This window comes from Centroberyx affinis, unplaced genomic scaffold, assembly GCF_046629955.1.
Source record: "Centroberyx affinis isolate AG114_WGS23_722 - 3 ecotype Tasmania unplaced genomic scaffold, CSIRO-AGI_Caff_v1 ptg003110l_1, whole genome shotgun sequence".
Classification (NCBI taxonomy): domain Eukaryota; kingdom Metazoa; phylum Chordata; class Actinopteri; order Beryciformes; family Berycidae; genus Centroberyx; species Centroberyx affinis.
This window is the reverse complement of record NW_027281179.1, coordinates 21,096-41,343: the sequence shown is the minus strand read 5'-3', so window position 1 is coordinate 41,343 and position 20,248 is coordinate 21,096. Positions and strand designations below refer to the sequence as shown.

The window sequence follows — 20,248 nt, the reverse complement described above, 5'->3', positions numbered from 1 at the left end:
TTCCCAATATATTTCAGATCCCTCTAACTGTGCCTGTCATGTTTGCAAGTACGCTCAAAATTCCTGTTGGGAGTTCAGTAAACTAATGTTTATTAAGAACCTTTTTTACATGACAGCCTGGAAAGACAGATTCTTTGCCATGACCCAGACTTGTTGATAGTAGCAGCAATAATGCCAGACAAATAAGTGCTTCATTCTGAGCCCAAAAAAAAACAAGGATGAATTGAAGTGGCAGAAAGTGGTACAAAGGAGGTTGTAGACAACATGTCTATCAATTACAAGCTCCCAACTGCCCAATATGAGCCCAATGGTAAGGACCTTCCTTGTGTGTAGTGATAGTTGGCTATGAGCAGGGTTACTCATTAACACACAAACACCAGCCTGTCTCATAAGGCAAACACCTCAAGTCCAACGATGCAAAAAGGTATCAAAACGAACAAACACTAAATGATACAAAAGATGCATGCAATGTAATAAAGCAGGGGATGAAAACAAAACAGAATATTCCCTAGCTTACAAACTCTACTCTAGCTCTAGTGGTCCATGTTTAAATTGGGACAGAAGCAAAGGATGTGACTCTAAGCAAAGTTCAATCACTCAAAGCCACAGAATAAGTTGTGAGCAGTCTCTTAGCAGACTCACAACTCTGGGGAATTCACAAGTAGAGTGCAGTGATTTAGCAAATAAAACAAAAAACAAACAAAAAAAACAATTAACACACAACTAAAATGGACTTTTGCCTTTAAAAGGACCAGCCTGTGTCTATGGCACATTACTCCACAACTAGCTCTGCTGGTAGTGAGCACTGAAGTCTCCACTTAAGGCTCCTTTGTCTATTTCATCTGTCAACAGGCTTCTAATTAGCTCATGATGTGTGGATTTGACATTTAGCATCGCTTTAAGCAGGTTGATTCAACGATGCATTTAATAATTGCAGAAAAATCCCCGCCCCTCCGCTCGATCAAATCTGCTGAGAGGCCAGGTGGGAGGCGGGGCGGCTGTGTCTCCAAAAGCACACAGGTAGAGCGTGTTGTTTGTCCATGCAGAAATGTCCAAAGGCACTTCAGACACAGGCAGTAGGGTCCGTGTGAGTCTGGCTCCTCCATCCAGTGGGTCCTCATTATTCAAGCATAAGAGACTAAAGGACAGTGTTCTTCATGATTCACAGCACAACTTTTCCTATCCTTGAAACAGAGTCCTTGTTGGAAAAATATGAAGGGTGGCATGGCATACAAGCTACACAGTGAGCTCCATAAATATCTGGGCAGTAACACAACCTCTGTTTTGGCTTTGGATCTTTATTGTGTTGGGTGTCCAATCAGGAGTGAAGATACGGTACAGGCAGTTTCAATTTGAGGGTATCTGTATATAATGATGCATTAAATAATGACAACCATTATTATACATAGTGCCCCCATTTCATGGAGGCAAAAGTATCTGGACAGATTGGCAAAGACTTTGTATGTTGTCAAAAATTGTCAACATGCAAAGTCTGACTTCGCAAAGATGTTATTTTCAGACAATACCACAATTGCTTTGCTTTCCACTACACTGCATCCCTATTCAGCAGTGAACTAGACTCTTAATCCGGGTAAATAAAATGTGATTCAATACGTGTGACGTACACGATGGTCTGCAAGGTATCAAATTGGGCCCAAATCATTGTGCCGAAAAATGTGGACTGGATGTTTCTTCCAATTTTTTTTATTAAACTCTTACAAGTTGGAGACCTTGAGAATTCACTACATGTTCAGAATTTGAACACTTTTCACACCTGGAAACAAAGAAAGTGTACAAAAGCAGTGACGTCTTTTAAACTCTTCATCCAGTACAGATGATACCCTCAAACCGAAGCAACGTGTACAAACTTTATTACTGTATTATTTGGCGTCAGCAAGGATCTGAAAAATACATAAATTTGCCACACAATTGCTGAAGCTCACTGTATGACAATTATCTGACATTTTACAACTTTGGTAATTCCGACTTTTACCATATATCAACCCATAAGGCCATCTGGCTGTCACATGATTCTCAGCAGTGCATCAGTAGCCCTTCACTGACAGGCTGCATGGCTCTGCAGCAGAGCAGTCCCCGGGATCCAAAGCATCCCATGCAAACCAACAAGTCACAGGTCAACATATAATGGCTATTAATTTTTAGCTTGTAAAATCTAAGCTGTGCAATTGTAGGCATGGGCAAAAGATAAGTCTAAATGAGGTAAACTGACTATGGGATCCACAGCTCAATGGCTCATTCACATTCTGACCAATTGCTTCATGTCACAACTCTCTGCATCCTGTAGGGAGTTGGCAATATGTCCACTACTAAATACCTTCTGGAGCAAGTTTCTTGAGTCATGCACGGTATGGGAGTGACAAACACGTTGACAGAAAAAGGAACATATCTTAAAGTTTAGCGTTTATGGAATGTTAGCTCTGCATAGCTTAATCCCTTAAACAATTTATGCATGACAATCCAGGGTACTTCTGACAAGCACATGAACTTCTGAAAGACTGTCAGTGCATAACAGAACATGGAAAAAGACTGACATCAAACAAAAACTAAAGCTATGGTTTACCTGCAAGAGATTATAAAGCTGACAAACAAGTGTAAAAACATAGATGAACAATTTACTCCAACAATACCAGTCCCATTATGTCACATACCAATGTACAGTATGTACGGAAATATGCAAAAGCTTAAACTGGAGGACGAAATACTACATGCTACAATTGGTAAGAACCGTGCCAATGGATGCTAAGGAGGGGCGGTTCTGTTTATATCACTCCCTGAGTAATCACCTCCACCGTTCTCAGATTCAGAGATCAACCTAAAAATAATCTACTGATATAAAGTATTATCACAGATGTGAATTGGGTTCACCGTTCAGCCATTGCTACCAAACCTCCATTTCAGCATTTAAAGTGCTATTTCACTTTGGTTGAATATTTACAATTTTTAGTGCTCATATCCATAGTATTTTATGAACGATCAACCACAACTGTCTGCTTTCAGGACTCATCATTAACACTACTAGCTTCATTTTCAAAAAACCTTACTTAAAAAGCATACTTCCAACACATTTACAGACAAGGGAAATCTGTGCCAGATTTTTCCTGCTGTGTACTGAATGTTTAGAGCTAGGGAAGAAAACCCAGTTGTTGTTGGAGGTTGACAGCTACTAAATTTCTATGGAACTGTGCATCCCGAAAAATGAAAATATTCGACCTCTGTGAACTATCCCTTTAAGACCGACGCGGCCTGAAGACATGGTGTTTGGAACCATACCGAATACTCGCACATACAGTACGTTCAAGTTCTGTGTACCAGAGAGGTCACTGTTGGACTGTTTCTGTGGAAAATGTTCAGATACTGACAGAAGTTAGTGAAAATCTCCGAGGGGCACGCCATTAGGTGACTCTCAAAGTTAGAGGTTATGGAAGTGTGGTCTGTTGCGTTATACTGGCTACCTACAGTCCTGAGGGGTCACAGAGACGGGCCAGGCTGTCAGTCTCATGTCTTGGGTGTCTTCCTCACATTTTAATTAATTAAAACATACCTAATCAAATTACAACCTTTTAAAAAAACATGAACTGATTCAGTGCAAATATTTTTTGCATCATCACTCCCATCCTTTGTTCAAGTGTAGATGGAGGAAGGAAATATAAACAGGAATCCCGAGCCGTTGTACAGTCATTTGTTGGGTTCTAATGTTTGGCAGGGGCAAGTCATGACCGGGCAACGAAAAAAAAAAAAAAGGCCGCACACATTCAGGTGCAACCCTCTGAGGCCTCTTCACAGAAACAGAGGATGACAGTAGATGTGAGGAAAGCAGTGAGGAACAGCGTTTCAGGATGGGCAGACCGCTGCAAGGCTTTAGAGGCACATCCTCCGACTGGAAGTGGGAGAGCAGGTGTCCCTTAATGTCACGGAGCCCGCTACCTGTTAGAGCAGCCACCTGAAGATTACACATCTTACGTGAAAAAGGTAACTAATAAATAAAAAAAACTGTCTTAAAAAAAAAACCAATGCTGCATCTCAAGCACTCAAGCTCGCAGCCCAAGTGTTTGCCACAGAACCACGCTGTAAGACAGGGTCCTATAAAGACCAGTGCATCTCCTCAAAGTCCACAGCCTCGCCCAGGTTTGTGTCTGTCTCAAGCAGGCTCATGATCACCGCCATGGCTGCTTCGTCATTGCTCAGGCTACCGAGGCCAGGTCCCACCACGCTGTCCAAATCCAGCTGCGAATTCTCCCCTGAGGAGAGAAGGGGCAAGGAAGGAGGAGGAAGGAATGCAGAAAAACAAAGAAAGGGTGAGGGTGAACAGTAGAGCATTAAAATCCAGAACCACACACAATGTAGATAAAATTGGGAGTGTTCAGGAAGGAATACACCACTGCTAACATCGTTTCATGTGTTTTACAAAAAAAGAATTGCATTCACACAGTTGCAGGAAGGCCAGTTCTTTCATGTTCTACTGTCCTACTGAGGCCCCATTTTAGAATAAGCTCATTAGCAGGATCAGTGAGAGTACCCATGAGTGTTTCTCCTCCTGAGAACGGCGCTCCCTGGGGCTCATCTTCTGAGCTGGACTTTCCTGGCATCTCCATATCTGTTGACTCTCCATTTGGCACCTAGAGACCAAAAGAGGAGCAAATTAATGACAGAAACAGAGAGAGGCAGACGCGCCCATGGAACAAATGCATAAACGGAAGACTTACATTGCTGCTGGTTTGACTGTGAGTTTGCGGAGACTTATCCTGCAGTAGACTGAACGGGCTGACAGTGCCACTGGAAGGTGATGAGTTCATCCTGAAGCAGAAACACAGACCAAACTGATGTTATTGATGATATTGGTCCCGTCCACAAACACTGTGGGAAACTATAATGCCAATTAGAAACATTCAGCAACTTTGACTAAGATATACTGTACATTAGAACAGCAATACAAACCAATGGATTGTTAAAAAAAAAAAAAAAAAATGTAGTTATAACAAAAAGTTGTTGATAGTATTTGAGGGCATTTTGCCATTTCTCCATTGTCCACTGTTGTTCAATGTAGATGGACAACAAACAGCAAAAAGGACATGCTCCTTGTCTGACTCCCTCTCTCCCTTATCTCTAACACTGATACAAACAGAAAAAAGGACATGCTCTATTATTGAGACGCCACACCTGTTATAATCCAGCAGCTCGTTGGCAATCTGGGTCCCTATGCTTCCAGCATAAATCATGGTACCAGGCATGCTGGAGATTCCTGGGATAATTGGAAGGGACTTCTTGCCATCTTCTAAAAGAAAGACAAAAACAGGGACAGACAACCTGTTTTTTCTCACGTCATTACTACACTACTATAAAATCAGCATTTGTAAGAAAAAGATACGTCAGAGATATAACTGAGGTAGCATCTTTCATAGCTTTTTTTAATATTCCATTTCAACCGACCCTCAGAAGTCTTGGGATTGCTTGACTGTTCAGACTTGTTTCCCGACCGACTTGTTCGACTGTGGTCATACCTTGTCATGGGATGGGAGAACAGATTGTGATGAGCTGATTAATACATATTAATCTCATGACAGCAGCATCAGAGTTAGCTTGGGTACAAAGATACTGTTAATGTCATGCACGAAGGCTCTGTAAACATCAGGGAATGACTCATGAAGCTTATACTCACGATATGACTGTATTAGTTGACACTATGTATTCTACTTCTTTGGTCCAGGGATTTACAAAACTAAACCACTGACTTTGTAGAGTGACAAAAGAGCCATACTTCGTTTTGAACTTATAGCAATTTGTCTCTATTTTCTCTTTACTCCGCAGCACTGTGAAAAAAGGGGAGAGTCCAAGTTATAGGATTGAACAGTGGAAAACAGGACTTTCATACACTGCTATAGAGCATTCTATCTGGGTAATGGTTATAGCAAGGGTATCATTGTCATCTGCTTAGGGTATAAGCAGAGGATCAGTAGAGGAAATAAAATTTGGGAAAACCATTTCCCAAATTTTATTTTCGGAGGCAAAAATACAGCATGCGGAAGCTGGACAAAGCAAAATGGTGACCCACTTGAATAAACAGAACCATATCAACATGGACAAAGTTTTTCAAATTGCGGTCAGTGATTTACTTGTAGGTCACCACCGCAACTGTAAATAAGAATTTGATCTTAACTGGCCTACATGATTACATATCATCTAGGGAGACATGAAAAAACCCCACTAATAATGGGCCATAGAAGATTAGATGAAAGACAAATGGATGTGAAGTCACTGAATAATGTAACTCACCTTTCCGATGTCTATCAGCTAAATGCGGTAAGTCGTCTTGATGGAAGTACTCATAGCATGATGTCCCAAGCAATTCCTGGGGTAGATAACCGAGAATGGTTGTCGCTCTGTGGAAGAAAGGAGAGGGTCAGTGTTAAAAGAGTAGAGTGAGTGTTTATGTTATTATAAATCATTTTGTTATAAATTATGAATTGCAAGTGGTTGTTAGTTTATATGCTATGAATTTGCAATTCAAATGGTGAGATCTCGTCACTGGGAAAGGTGACGAGAGTGAGGAAGATATTTGAAATGTCTCGATAAACAAAACGAGAAGGGACATTTGTGACTTATTTCACTTCCTGTATAGAATAGACCTACAAGGAGACTCTTATTATGCAGTGAGAGTACACCAAAACACATACTGGCTGATTATTCATGAGCACCATTACTCATTTTTGCTTGCATGCTATTTACTAAAACTAATATTCATGAGTTGTACACATGTTTTTTAAGATCATTTTTTAGACAACATATGTGGAATGTCATGCTCTCACCAATCAACTTAATAGACTCCATTATCATTATCACCATTATCAATTTCACAAATGTTATGCCAGATTGTCTTCCGAACGTTTCCAAAATCCTGCATCTCTAGTACTGAAGGATTTAAAAGGGGGGATCAAGCATAAACAAGATGACAAGCCATTAGCATTCTCATTATTTATACTATAGCAACAGAGCTGTGCACTGCCTGTGGGTCTTCCTAATACTCCGCAACAGGTTTGCTTGCTGCCTGAGAGGGACAGAGCCATACTGACTTCGACTACTGAAGAACTGAATAATAATAATGACCACAAACTACAACCCCCACTCACCCCCATCTTGAAGCACAAGGGAATTGTTACCTTTGATCGACAAAGGTGAATTTGCCATCCATGGCGTAGCGTGTGATGAACTCTGTGGGTTTAACCCGGATCTCTCCATTAACCTGGGGAGATGCGTGGGAGTGGACGCGCCCCACCGCCACCAGGCAGCTGAAGTGGGAGCTGTCTTTGTCTGCTTCGGCCTCCCCCTCTGCCCCCAGTTGACTGGTAGGCCAGCTGCGCATGTAGCCTGTACAGTGGACTGTGCAGTACTTCTGGGACTCTGTAGATACAGATATATACACACATATATAATATATACTTACATATGCAACTGCAGAACAAAAAATAAAATCATGATCTTCTAATTAAACCGCTGGATAATTTCCTTTCCTACCTTTCTTTTTGGAGGTGCTGGCCTGGAATTCCTTCTCTTCCACTTTGACAGAAATCTTGTTGTACTTCATGCGGCAGAAAAAAGAGCGGCGTGCACCTGAACACAGCCGTGCTGCGCCGACTGGGAGGTCAGCCTGGACCTGCAGACCGGCTGGGGAGAAGACAAGAGTGTTAAATGTGCACTCTCACACACAAAAGCACACAATGAAAATGAATGCTTTACTTTTAGCATCTATTAGCCGTTCACGAGGGTATAATTCAGAAGCTGAAAGCTGCTCCTTCACTTTCCCCATGTCCTTAGGGTGTATGTAATCAAACAGACTCTGTCCAATCAGCTCCGCCTGTAGGAAGAACAAACAGCTCATCAAACACTTCCAAACAAATAAAGTCCCTTTATTGATAAGAAAAAGTCAACATCAGTCTGGGCCTGAAGTAATTCCTGCTGACAAATGTAATACTGCATTGATTATCAGCCCTGAACACACCAGGCATGGAGCGTACGCGTGGCCGGATTTACGCACGCGAGTCGCAGTGGGGAAAACACACGGGGAGCATATTTCTACATGCGGACCTGCAAGTTTTCCCTGAGGAAAATGTACTACATGCAGGTGAAATATCCCATTATCCCAATAATTGAAAATAGGATACACCTACATTGGATTGGGCTCCGGCACCCCAGCCAGTAGCATCCTACTTTTTCCACTTTGGTGATTAATTTTATATATACTTAAATCAACTATATCTTCTTCACTTTCATCATAGACTCTCATGCATCAAAGCAGTCACGTGTAGTTGTTTAGGTTTTTTTTTTTTAGCCAGTGTTGTGATTATCTTTGAACAGCCTATAGGACTCATCAGGGCTCAAAATTAACTTGAACCAATGAAATATATCCCAATCCCCTTTCAAAACAGTGGTCACAGTTTAGAGCCCTGCCTATATCTATAATAAATTTGATCTATCCATCTATCTATCCATCTATTGAAATAGTAGCCTAAATACAATATGTACTTAACATCTATTCTTATTTATTTTAGTGATAATTAAATAACAGACCCAATCGTTTAGCATGTGATATTTCAAAAGTAGATACGACGTTCATCATCCCACGACTATTAATCAATCATGCTTCTGTAGTGATACAGGTGCGCGCGCCACACCATGACTAGTGTGTTCTCTCTAGTCCATTAACACGGGTGCCGAAAGGACGGCCGACGGATGTGTCTGGTGTGTCCAGGGCTTCATATGAAAAAGATGTTGCACCCCAAAGAAATAGTAACAAACATAGAAGTGTTACCCGACTATAGTTTAACATCTTCGTGACGGACTCTGAGACAAAAACTATTTTTCCACGATCACAGCCCACTACAAACAGGAAGCCATCTGCAGCCTGCACAACAGAGAAACGAGGGAGGAGGCATGTCATGACATGGTCAAGACAAAAGTAAAAGAGGAATATAGAAGAATAGTGCATTTTCATAAAATTAAATGGAAGCATTTCAATAGATTACCATGAAAATTCACAGTGCATTATAGCACATCCTGCTTTTGACACTAGTTGTAAGGAGAGCAGCCTGCCCATTGATTCAGTTGGATGAGATGAGTTGCACTGAAGCTTGAGTATCTTGAGGCTTCTCAGTAGCAGCTGGTTTCATACCCAACACTGCTTTACTTTGTAATACTAACCACGTATTTCACATTATGAGTGAGTATTTTAGAAGAGACTGCATTTACAACTATGTGCATGTTAAAGGAATAGTTCACCCAAAAATGAACATCTCTACTCACCCTCATGCCAGTTGAAACACAGGTGAAGTTTGTCCATATAACACACAGGGAGTTTGCCAGCACAACTCCATAGCAGCCTTCTCCAAAACAGCTGAAGTCAGTGGGGACCAGTTCTTCAGAGTTCCAAAAAGACCTACAGTATATTTACACCATAATTTAGTGCAAATCTTAACTACAGCTGATTGATTTGCAACAAATAATGGTGTATAGGTCTTTCTATTCACAGTGTGATTGTTTGGCTGTTTTTGTTTTGGAACTCTAAAGAACAGGTCCCCAATGACTTCAGTTGTTTTGGAGAAGGCTGCTACGAAGTTGTGCTGGCAACCTCCCTGTGTGTTATAAAAAAAATTTCACCCGTGTTTCATTTGGAATGAGGGTGAGTAGATGATGACAGAATTTTCAGTTTTGGGTGAACTATTCCTTTAAGAGTTTTGCTGTTGAAATGATTTTAAATAGAGAAAAACAGAGCCAAACAAATTTTTTTACTGCTGTTCAGAACGTTTTGGTGCTCAGTATATACAGCATGTAGTTTCTGAGGAACAGAACCTGCCGTGAAGCATGGGCATGCTCACTGACTGAGGCATTATATGGCCTGATCAGTGGCTAATTAATGAATTGGCATTTGACCTAAAAAATGAATTCTGGACTTGTGGGCACAGTTGTCTTTGTCCATGGGATGTTTACCTTTATGACAAGGTGTTTGAGCTCCTCATCGGGTAGGAATGAAGGCTTGCACTTGGCTTCAGAAAAAGAGCTATTTGAACCTGGGGAACGGACACAAAATACATTTAGATTCTCTTGTGTGCTACAGTGCTGAGTCCAACCTGATATTGCTATAGTGTATGAAGAATTGAATTAACTGCTCTGAATTAATGTATCAGCAAACAAGGTGAAGGTAGATTTGTTTTAATACCACTGCCCATCGATTGGCTCGGTACCTTTGAGAGATTTGAGGTGCTGCACAGCCATTCTAAGCACGGTGAGTTTGTCCAGCTTACGGGACATGGGGTTACAAGTAGGAATCATGGCCGACAACTCGTCTATCAGATTGTTCATTTTGTCTCGTCGCCTCTTCTCAATTTGGCTGTGGGGCTCCCTTCAGAGAGATGAAGTAAGAAATAGGAGAGAAGATCCACACATATAGGAATAAATTGACTGCTTATAGACAGTCTACATTTATACAAAAGTGTAGCATACACTAAATTTCTAAGAGCCTAAATGATGGACATTTTAACTATGACAGTAATACTGCAGGAATGTAGGAATAACTTGTACATGTGGTGGTGGGGTGTTTAAAACAGGCAAATATACCTGAAGCACTTAATTTTGACATGTTGGTCCTCTCCTTCTGACCTGTAGGACAGACACACATTAGCATTTAAAATGTACAAGTGTTTATAACAACATTATGCAAATGCAGAACAGTACACAATAAATGGGTCTGCTCTGACTAGCATGGTACCTGTCTTGGTCATCTTCCATATCCGCATCGAGAATGGAAGCCAATTTTGTTTCCCTGGGAACAAAGTGCAAGGCTATCAATAGCAGCCAACATAAAGTCAAGGCTGTTCATTTATTAAATCAATTTCCTATAAGCCAACTACACACATTTCAGTGTTTCCTCTGTATTCATTTACTAGTGGTGCGCCACCACAGCAAGGAAATTACCACTGCTAGAGAAAATGTGAAACTAAAATTAGCATTGTAATTTAGCCTTACAGACATCTAAAACTAAACAAAGTGTAGTCCAAATGTATTTTATTATGATGCAAAAAGATTTATTGCACTATACCCTCAACTTGAAACGCAGTGACAGAAATGGGACAAAACTAGAATTATCCCCCCAAGCAACACAGCTGCATAATATCACTGAGGAAACACTGCATTTACATGTATGCAAACACACCCACACTTACTGGTTGTCCATGCTGCCCTTGCGCTTCCTGGGCATCTCCATGCTCAAGGACATGCCAGCGGCTGAGGTTGGGGTCATCAAGCTGGGCAGAGAGACAGAATGGTTTTGGCTTTCCTCCACCAGCACATCTTCTGAAAGACGAAACACACAAGACACAATGGGCTGCAACTAGTGGTAAGGGGGTGGGGACTGAGTTAATATGCAATAACAGCAATACTTTTCCCTTACACTACTACATGTCCATGCTATAAATCTGTCTAATGAGGCTTAGAAATAAGGGATAAAGAAACATAATCATATCAGGGCCAGAATATGATCATTTTCACACTGCCTGAAGATGTTTTTAGGTTGAAACGTGTTGTGTGGTGCCTGAATGCTTTGTGGTATTTTGTTCTTGACTTTGGAAGGTGTGCCACCTCTCTTCATTTTTGACATTTTCCTTCCATTTAAGTGAATTTTTTGCATGCTAGGAAGCCCTGTTGCTGTTTTTTCTTCCAAATATGATCATATTAATCTTATCAGGAGCTCTCAATTGAACCATGGCAGCACTTACAGCCTTGTTGGGCAGCGGACATCTGGTGGCCCGTGGACTGCACTCTGTCCCACCACTCCTTAAATCTAGCCACAAAATTAGTTTCTTGCCTCCAGGTGAACTTTGAATGATTTCTACTCCAATATGCATGGTTTTGTTGCAAAGATAAACATCTTCTTTCTTTCCTGAATTTCCCCCAGGGGATCAATAAAGTGCAATCGTATGTTATCTGCATTTACAGTTAGTTACTCCTCTATTGTATCAGCGCCAAGGGTACAAGAGCTTAACCTGTCTCATGCTGCCTCACCTGTTTTACCCAATACTCACCTAAACCACATGTTGTTCCTAGGTTTACTTTGACCTCTAGGAATGTCACTGACAAATGATTTTATCTGTCAGACACGTTCTGAGCACTAATGCTTTAAATTACTTCAACTTGAAAGAAAGCAGCACACCAATATAATAATAAAAAAGAATATAACAAAGAAGACGTCACCTCATTTTCACCAATTTATTTTTTGGCCATGACTGCTAGCGCGTTTGGGTATTACACCTTCATTAGAGCATCGGTTGCTCTAAGGGAGATGTGATTCCACCCAGAAAGAGAGGGAGAGCAGTGTGTTAGGGCTTCTTCTGAAGCTCGGCCCACCGCCCCAAGGCTTCTTCAGCTAATTTCCCGCCCAAAGCCTGTTTTTACTGTCGTTTAATCGTTTTACTGTTGTTACATAAATATACCGTAACAACTACAAACTTAACTTGTGTACAGTATTTATTGTATTCAAATTAGATAAAAGACAAGTGTGAGTTTGATAATGAAAGGGTAAATGTATGTGATGCTGTTTTGTTATGAACTGGAATTACATCTAAAGTGGCCAGGTATGAGAACAATCTCTGTTGAATTGATATAATGGTGTTATTTTTAACTCACATTCATGCTGGGTAAAAGCTTGCAGTGACCACTAACTGGTTAAAGACTGTATATCAACACATGTATAGTAATAGGTATACTATCATTATAAGAACATGCAACTTATCATGGGTGGCCAGCTTGTAATATTATAGATATTGATAAACTCCAGCGCTGTGAAGCAGATAGATAGAGAGAGAGAGAGAGAGAGAGAGAGAGAGAGAGAGAGAGAGAGAGAGAGAGAGAGAGAGAGAGAGAGAGAGAGAGAGAGAGAGAGAGAGAGAGAGAGACTACAAACAACGGCACGAGACAAGCCAAGAGTGGCTCATATCCATGGCACCTATTTTTAACTCTGTTCCACAGACCCAGTGACCCAAATAGCCATTAACAGATGAGCAACAACCTGATTTTTAGTCCTTCTCTCCAGAGTCAAGATCTGTGGGATTATAGGGCTATGGAGAAGCCAACTAGATGTCTAGAGATCAGGCCACACACATGTCCCTCTGCCAACTGCCTCCCACAATCCCTCTATCTATCTCGCTTGTTCATTAACTCTGTCGTTCATTCACTCACTCCCACTCATCCTCAATCCTTGAATGAGTGTTCGCTCCATTCAGATCACCTCCTGCCCAGTACTGCCTACTGGCACAAAAGGCTTTGGTGTCACACAGGAACAGGATCATTCTGAGAAATCAACTGATGGCCGTCTGCTAAGTTATATTTTCAAACAATTTCAACTTACATTTCAGCAGTTTTTGTCTGGCCCATGTAGAAAACTCTGGGCCAATCTTGAAATGACAGGACGCATTTAAATGCCTCCAAGTGACCGGAGATTTTCAACCCGTTTTAATGTGTAAAGCCTATCCTGAACAAAACCACACCATGTAATCTTAATGGACCCCAGAATGTAACCAACTACAACAGCAGGGGTGGACACATTCATGCAACAATATTATATTTACCACAGTTGTGTAAGGCTGAACACAAACAGGGTCAACGGTGTGGTCAAAATAGGCCATAAGCTGACCACAGAGTGTTACCTTGACAACAAAACATGAGATAGATGGAGATGAAAGGTCTGGGGGAAATAATTGCGGTATGTAATCAATATACGGAGAGGCTGTGGCCAACAAGGATGCAAGCAAATTAACTCTAAACCACTTAATAGGCCTAAATACTGGTGAGTAGGAAGAATAATAAGACATCATAGACTTTTACAGTTACTTTATAAAATGCTTTTGATTTTTTCTTCTTTTTAATTTTAACCACCATCTCTTTGAATTGTTTTCCAATTTTTATTTTTTTTTATAAAGATTACTATTCTTTGTTCTCATGCATTTTGAAAAGCACTGTGTAAACTCTGCTTTTAGTTAAGTGCTGTAATTAAATGTATTATTTTTAACATAAGTAGTAGTAGTATGCAGTTATGTACAGTGCTGTGAAAAAGTATTTGCCCCCTTCCTGATTACTTATATTTTTGCATATTTGTCACACTTAAATGTTTCAGATCATCAAACAAATTTTAATATTAGACAAAGATAACCCGAGTAAATACAAAATGCAGTTTTTAAATGATGATTTCATTTATTAAGGGAAAAAAGCTATCCAAACCTACCTGGCCCTATGTGAAAAAGTAATTTCCCCCCTTGTTAAATCATGAATTAACTGTGATTAACCACATTTTTTTGGAAAACTGAGTTCAATTTCACTAGCCACACCCAGGCCTGATTACTGCCAGACCTGTTGAATCAAGAAATCACTTAAATAGAACCTGTCTGACAAAATGAAGTAGGCTGAAAGATCTCAAAAAGCAACACATCATGCCGAGGTCTAAAGAAATTCAAGAACAGATGAGAAACAAAGTCATTGACATCTATCAGTCTGGAAAGGGTTACAAAGCCATTTCTAAGGCTTTAGGACTCCAGCGAACCACGGTGAGAGCCATTATCCACAAATGGAGAAAACTTGGAACAGTGGTGAACCTTCCCAGGAGTGGCCGGCCTACCAAAATTACTCCAAGAGCGCGTCGACGACTCATCCAGGAGGTCACAAAAGAACCAAGAACAACATCTAAAGAACTGCAGGCCTCACTTGCCTCAGTTAAGGTCAGTGTCCATGATTCAACAATAAGAAAGAGACTGGGCAAAAATGGCATCCATGGGAGAGTTCCAAGGCGAAAACCACTGCTGACCAAAAAGAACACAAAGGCTCGTCTCACATTTGCCAAAAAACATCTTGATGATCCCCAAGACTTTTGGGAAAATATTCTGTGGACTGACGAGACAAAAGTTGAACTTTTTGGAAGGTGTGCGTCCCGTTACATCTGGCGTAAAACTAACACAGCATTTCATAAAAAGAACATCATACCAACAGTCAAACATGGTGGTGGTAGTGTGATGGTCTAGGGCTGCTTTGCTGCTTCAGGACCTGGACGACTTGCTGTAATTGATGGAACCATGAATTCTGCTCTCTACCAGAAAATCCTGAAGGAGAATGTCCGGCCATCAGTTCGAGACCTCAAGCAATTAGGGGGCAATTACTTTTTCACATAGGGCCAGGTAGGTTTGGATAGCTTTTTTCCCTTAATAAATGAAATCATCATTTAAAAACTGCATTTTGTATTTACTTGGGTTATCTTTGTCTAATATTAAAATTTGTTTGATGATCTGAAACATTTAAGTATGACAAATATGCAAAAATATAAGAAATAAGGAAGGGGGCAAATACTTTTTCACAGCACTGTATGTTATATTTTATATATTATATATTTATATATTATATTATATTAAGACCAGTTTGATATCCAAATAAAGTAATGTTGAGAAGAATCAACTGTTTTGTGTCCATCCTGCAAAGATTAGACAACAGCATGCATCTTACTCTGGTCTCAACAATTGTTCTGCCACTAATCATAACATTAAAAATTAAAATATAGGAATTTATTATGATTTGCCACAACTTGTTGCCCTATTAAAGGGCTTATCATTTGAACAATTACGCTACTTGCAAAAACCAAACCCTGCTACAATCAAATCAACCTAATTCATTAAATGTAAGTATCACAGATGTTACATACTGTATATTACCATTACAAAAAATATGGTTTTGATTATAATCTTGTAATATAAGGTGCTATATAAGGTGTAGCAATGCATTTGTATATGCAGAAAAAATGGCTACAAAAGTTAATGCACAAAACACTGGAACTACTTCCATAGTGAGGATACAGTTGCTGTGATATCCTGAGTGAGGAGGCCAGTAATAACTTCCACTGAGATTTTTACCTTTATCTATCCAGGGAAAGGTTTTGCTCAGTACACACACGTTTCCAGAACCACTCTGCTTCTCATTCATAAAGTTACACACACACACACACACACACCTGGGATCTACCCAGTAAGTCCACAGTCTTCTATTGTTGGCCGCTGTGCAGCTCGACGTGAATAACTGAAGGTTAAGTGCATCAGGGAAAGGAGATCAATTTGAAGCAGCAACCTTCTGGTCACAACCACACTATGCTATTGCGGCCTCCAGTTAACTGCACACACTAGTGTAATCTACCTTTCAGTTTGTGTCCTACTTGGCAGAGAGAGACATGTTCTGTGGAAAAGCACTCCGATATGTCTGAGGAACACAACAGGTGTTTTCCACAAATGAAAGTCTGATTCCTGCCAGGTACATTTCTGACCCACAGCAGATGCATTCCTTTGTTGTAAAGTCAGACGAATGTAATGTGAGCTCTATTATGCACCAACTAAAACAAATTCAACCTTTGTTTCCCACTTGTGAAGATCAAAAAGCACAGGTAAACATGGCCAGTCTGTATCATAGTGTTCAGCAGGTGAACAGTCTTCCTCTGTCTGGGTATCGGCTTGCAGGACATGCCAAAAGGTGAAAAAGGTAAAAAGGCTGAGTAGATGACAAGATGAAGAGACAAGGTGCTTAAAACCATAGGCAAGGGAGCAAGAAATGTAGTTGTCTGCATGAAGACGATTCAGTGGCAAACAACACTTCCTGCAATTATAATAATAATGGTAACATGCCATATGAGGTTGCCCTGTGTTGAGATCATTAGCTGGCATAAGGTTGCACTTCTTTTTTTTTTTTTTTTTAAACATCTCTTTATTGAATTTTCAAAAGGTTCTGGTATACATAATACAAGATCATCATATAATATACAAAATATAAAACCGCCCTCCCCTTTCCCAACCCCCTGGTCTCTCCTACTCATCCTCCCAATCCACCCCACCACCCAGTATAAGGTTGCACTTCTTTACCACCACAACACGCTCCAGCCCAACCAAATCCAACTCTTCAGGTCAATGCAGGCAGATTAAGTACATGAAACTGATGCTGAGAGTGTCGATGAACAGAGCCACACAACTGCTAATTCCCCAAATCACTTGACCTAATTTTATTAAAAGGTTAATCATTCAGCCAAACATTTTCCCCAGTGTTTAGGGGACTGAGGACTAGGAAAGGGATTTATAGCAGTTGGTATCAATGTGCGTAAGCCTACAAAGTCAGAGGAAATCAAACCATCCAGCTAACACCCAGCTAACACCCTCCCTCTGAAAGAAGGGGAAAAAAAGCAAACGAGGAATGCTAAATAAGAACTAGAAAAAACACTTCCTGGAGAAAATATGTGGGCTAGCTGTACAGTACCAGATAAGACACAGTAGTTGAAAATATGAGAAAAAGTGGCATCGTCATGGCCATGTTGACCTTTATGTCAACAATGCTCTATTTAACATGTTTTAAAAGGACTTGTAGTGAATACTTTGTTCCCCTCTTGAGGAAAGGACCATTACTCAACATTGCTTGTAAGTAGTGCTGTAGTTACAGCGTTGTATAATTAGCAAAGACTTTGTAACTGAGTGATTTCTTTTATAAAGAAAAAATGCATGACAGAAACATTTGGTGCTGTGGGATGAAACTAATATTCTTTTGTTAATAAAGCAGTCTGATAGTGTGGGTGTTCTTCTCAAAACTCCACTATAATGCCAAATACTATTTCTCGTCAAAGTTTATGCACAAAGTTTGTTACTTACATAAAAGATGTGTATTTTAAGTTCTCTCTCTATACTGAGCGGAGGATAACACAAGCATGAGAAGTTGCTAAACTAGCTTTTCAACGCTTCCTCCATCCATTCCAGCTATATTTGCCAATCACACAATGCAAAATATTAAAATGGCTCTGTTTGACTAAATGCTGGCCGTTTCTGGGGGAAAAAAAGATATATTTCACTGAACAGTTTAATTATCACACATTTCTAATTAAATTATTATAAATTCTACATAATTATAGAGGACAATGGCCAATAACTGATATGCCTCTCATTTGACCTACATTTTATATAACTGTCACACTACACAACTGAGCCTGCACAAGGAAAAAAAAACATTATATTAACAGTGCAAAATACAGTTCAATATACAAATACAAATTATTTTCACAAGGAAGAATATTCTGAAATATTTGTCTAGGTTTAAAATAGACATAATTGTTATTTCAAGATAGCCATTATTTTGAAGGAGTAGTTATACGCACATCACGTAGGTGCAACGCTATCAGAAGAACTGTGTCAATGAAAAAAGGAGTAACGCCTGATATCCATTATTACCATCCATTATTATTAAAATAAAATGTAAAATTGCGTGATGTTGTAAAAGATTATTCTAGCTACTTCAGTTTAGGACAGTTGAGTCTAACTTAGGTTAGACTCAACAACACAACATTTTATGTTTTCTCACAAGTTGAACTGGTGGCTGCACGTCGTTAGAAAGTCTTAATACAGCATATAGTCTTAAACAACTTTCACCCTAAATTCAAGGTCTTGAACGGATTTAAATTTGTTAAGTTTGTTTAAACGTTGTCTTTGAGTCATAAATACAATTCAGAGGTCTCAAAATGTTGCTCTTTCAATACAGTATTTATCATCCTGGTTGCGCAGAAGTGTACTGCTACTGCCACCGTTTCTTTTTTACTCTTCGGGATTATTTAGAGGGGTGAAATTGGTTTTAAATTGATTTCATTTGGCATTAAAGGGGTCTTTAAAGTCTAACCTTGCAGAAACCTGTAGTCACTGTGTAAAAATCCCATCTAAATAGGCATATCTACTACAGGTACAGTCGGACATTCAGTTATCCTTCGTCATATTCATAACCAACGGTCGTGTTGTGCTTTTTAAACCTTGGGGCGATCGTCTTAGCTAGGCCTAAACAGCAGCGAGCGTTTGTCCCAAACTACTTCCCATCAATTCATAGAGCCATTACAACATGTGAACAATCACACTGCCAAAAATATCAACAATGCTAAACGGTGCAGGGTTGTAAAACCTTATCTAAACGAACGGGCAGTGGACTGTCGGTTGACTTGAGGTCGTTATATAGGCAAACAGGCCTGCTATGCTAAGCTAACATTTGCGTTCAGTCGTTTAACGTTAGGTTTGATGCTACACAAACAACTTGTCTGTAAATATCCACTATGACAGGCCTGAGTGTAACTATCTTCTGCATGTTATGTTGTTTTGCAAATGTTATCACATTGTGTAACGTTACATAAATGCCGTAGCGGGGCCGCTTCAGTTTGCTCTACTGATCTACTGACCTAGTTTCGGGAAAGCGCAAAGTTACGGTCAATCGTTGAGAAATTGGCAGAAACACTCCGCGGCGCTTCCCTCTCTCCGGCAAATCGCAAAATGGCAAACCACTTGGCTCAACTAGGACGTAAAACTGCATTCATTTTAACTAGTTAATATATTCGGTAATGTTTAAGTTACCTGCCGGTTCGCCTGCCGCCCTGTCACCGCCGCCAGCCGCTGCATTCCTGGCCGACATGGCTGGAGCCGGAGCCGGTGCACTGGGGCCCAAGACTCCAATGCATGGATGAGGCGGTGGACTAGGATGTTGTGTTAATGGGGCAGCTTTGGAGGGAGGCGTGAGGGGGGGGAAGACTGTTGTATAATTGCCTTATTTTCTAGGCGGGGAAAGGAAGAGAGGGGGGGCGCAGAAACGTGACCAAGTAGGCTATCCGCGATGCAATCAGGACTGTGTTGAAATCAGGGAAAACGCGGAAGACAGAGCACAGGCTCCTCCTGTGCACACGCTCCCCGGCGCACCGGGATCACCGCTGCAGCTTCACCACTCATATGTTGCCTTCAGTTGCTGTCGGAAATACCGAAGTTGGACGCACAGAAATAACCCAACAAAGTGGGAACATTTTCTTTGATAACAGAGTTGCTAAGATGTGACCTTTAGGGGGCGTGTCAACAAGTGATGGTAACAGATGTATTTTATTGTGATAGGTTATTGTCGGGCTTTCTATGTAAATAATTAGTATTCTTGTATGTTTCTGTTTTCACTGGTTTAACTTTTAGTTGCCACGCATTTTTAATGTTATTACTGTTCATTTTTATTAACTTTCGGCAATAAATAAAACATCAGTTACATGCCTTGCACACATTTTATTCTTTTTATTCTGCCACTGTAACACAAAGTAGCTCTGTTGTCTGGTCTATAAAATAAACAGCAGCCGAAAAACACACTATAACTACAATAAAATACTGACCACACACTG

At 40.3% G+C, this 20,248-nt stretch overlaps 1 protein-coding gene across 2 annotated transcripts; it reads right to left on the bottom strand.

The window, feature by feature from the left end:
* Positions 1 to 66: 66 nt before the first annotated feature.
* Positions 67 to 19,599, bottom strand: bmal2 (basic helix-loop-helix ARNT like 2). Of its 2 annotated transcripts, none has more exons than XM_071537691.1 (17): positions 19,452 to 19,599; positions 11,232 to 11,361; positions 10,778 to 10,831; positions 10,627 to 10,668; positions 10,254 to 10,411; positions 10,000 to 10,079; positions 8,825 to 8,917; positions 7,753 to 7,870; positions 7,531 to 7,680; positions 7,176 to 7,416; positions 6,292 to 6,398; positions 5,678 to 5,828; positions 5,449 to 5,519; positions 5,179 to 5,293; positions 4,725 to 4,815; positions 4,538 to 4,637; positions 67 to 4,259 (listed from the first exon to the last, which is right to left on the bottom strand). In XM_071537691.1, the coding sequence occupies exons 1-17, from the start codon at positions 19,507 to 19,509 to the stop codon at positions 4,102 to 4,104; spliced, it is 1,917 nt and encodes a 638-aa protein (XP_071393792.1). In that variant the 5' UTR covers positions 19,510 to 19,599; the 3' UTR covers positions 67 to 4,101. The 2 variants fall into 2 exon arrangements, with proteins under 2 accessions (XP_071393792.1, XP_071393793.1); XM_071537692.1 differs by having other exon boundaries at positions 5,179 to 5,290.
* Positions 19,600 to 20,248: the final 649 nt, after the last annotated feature.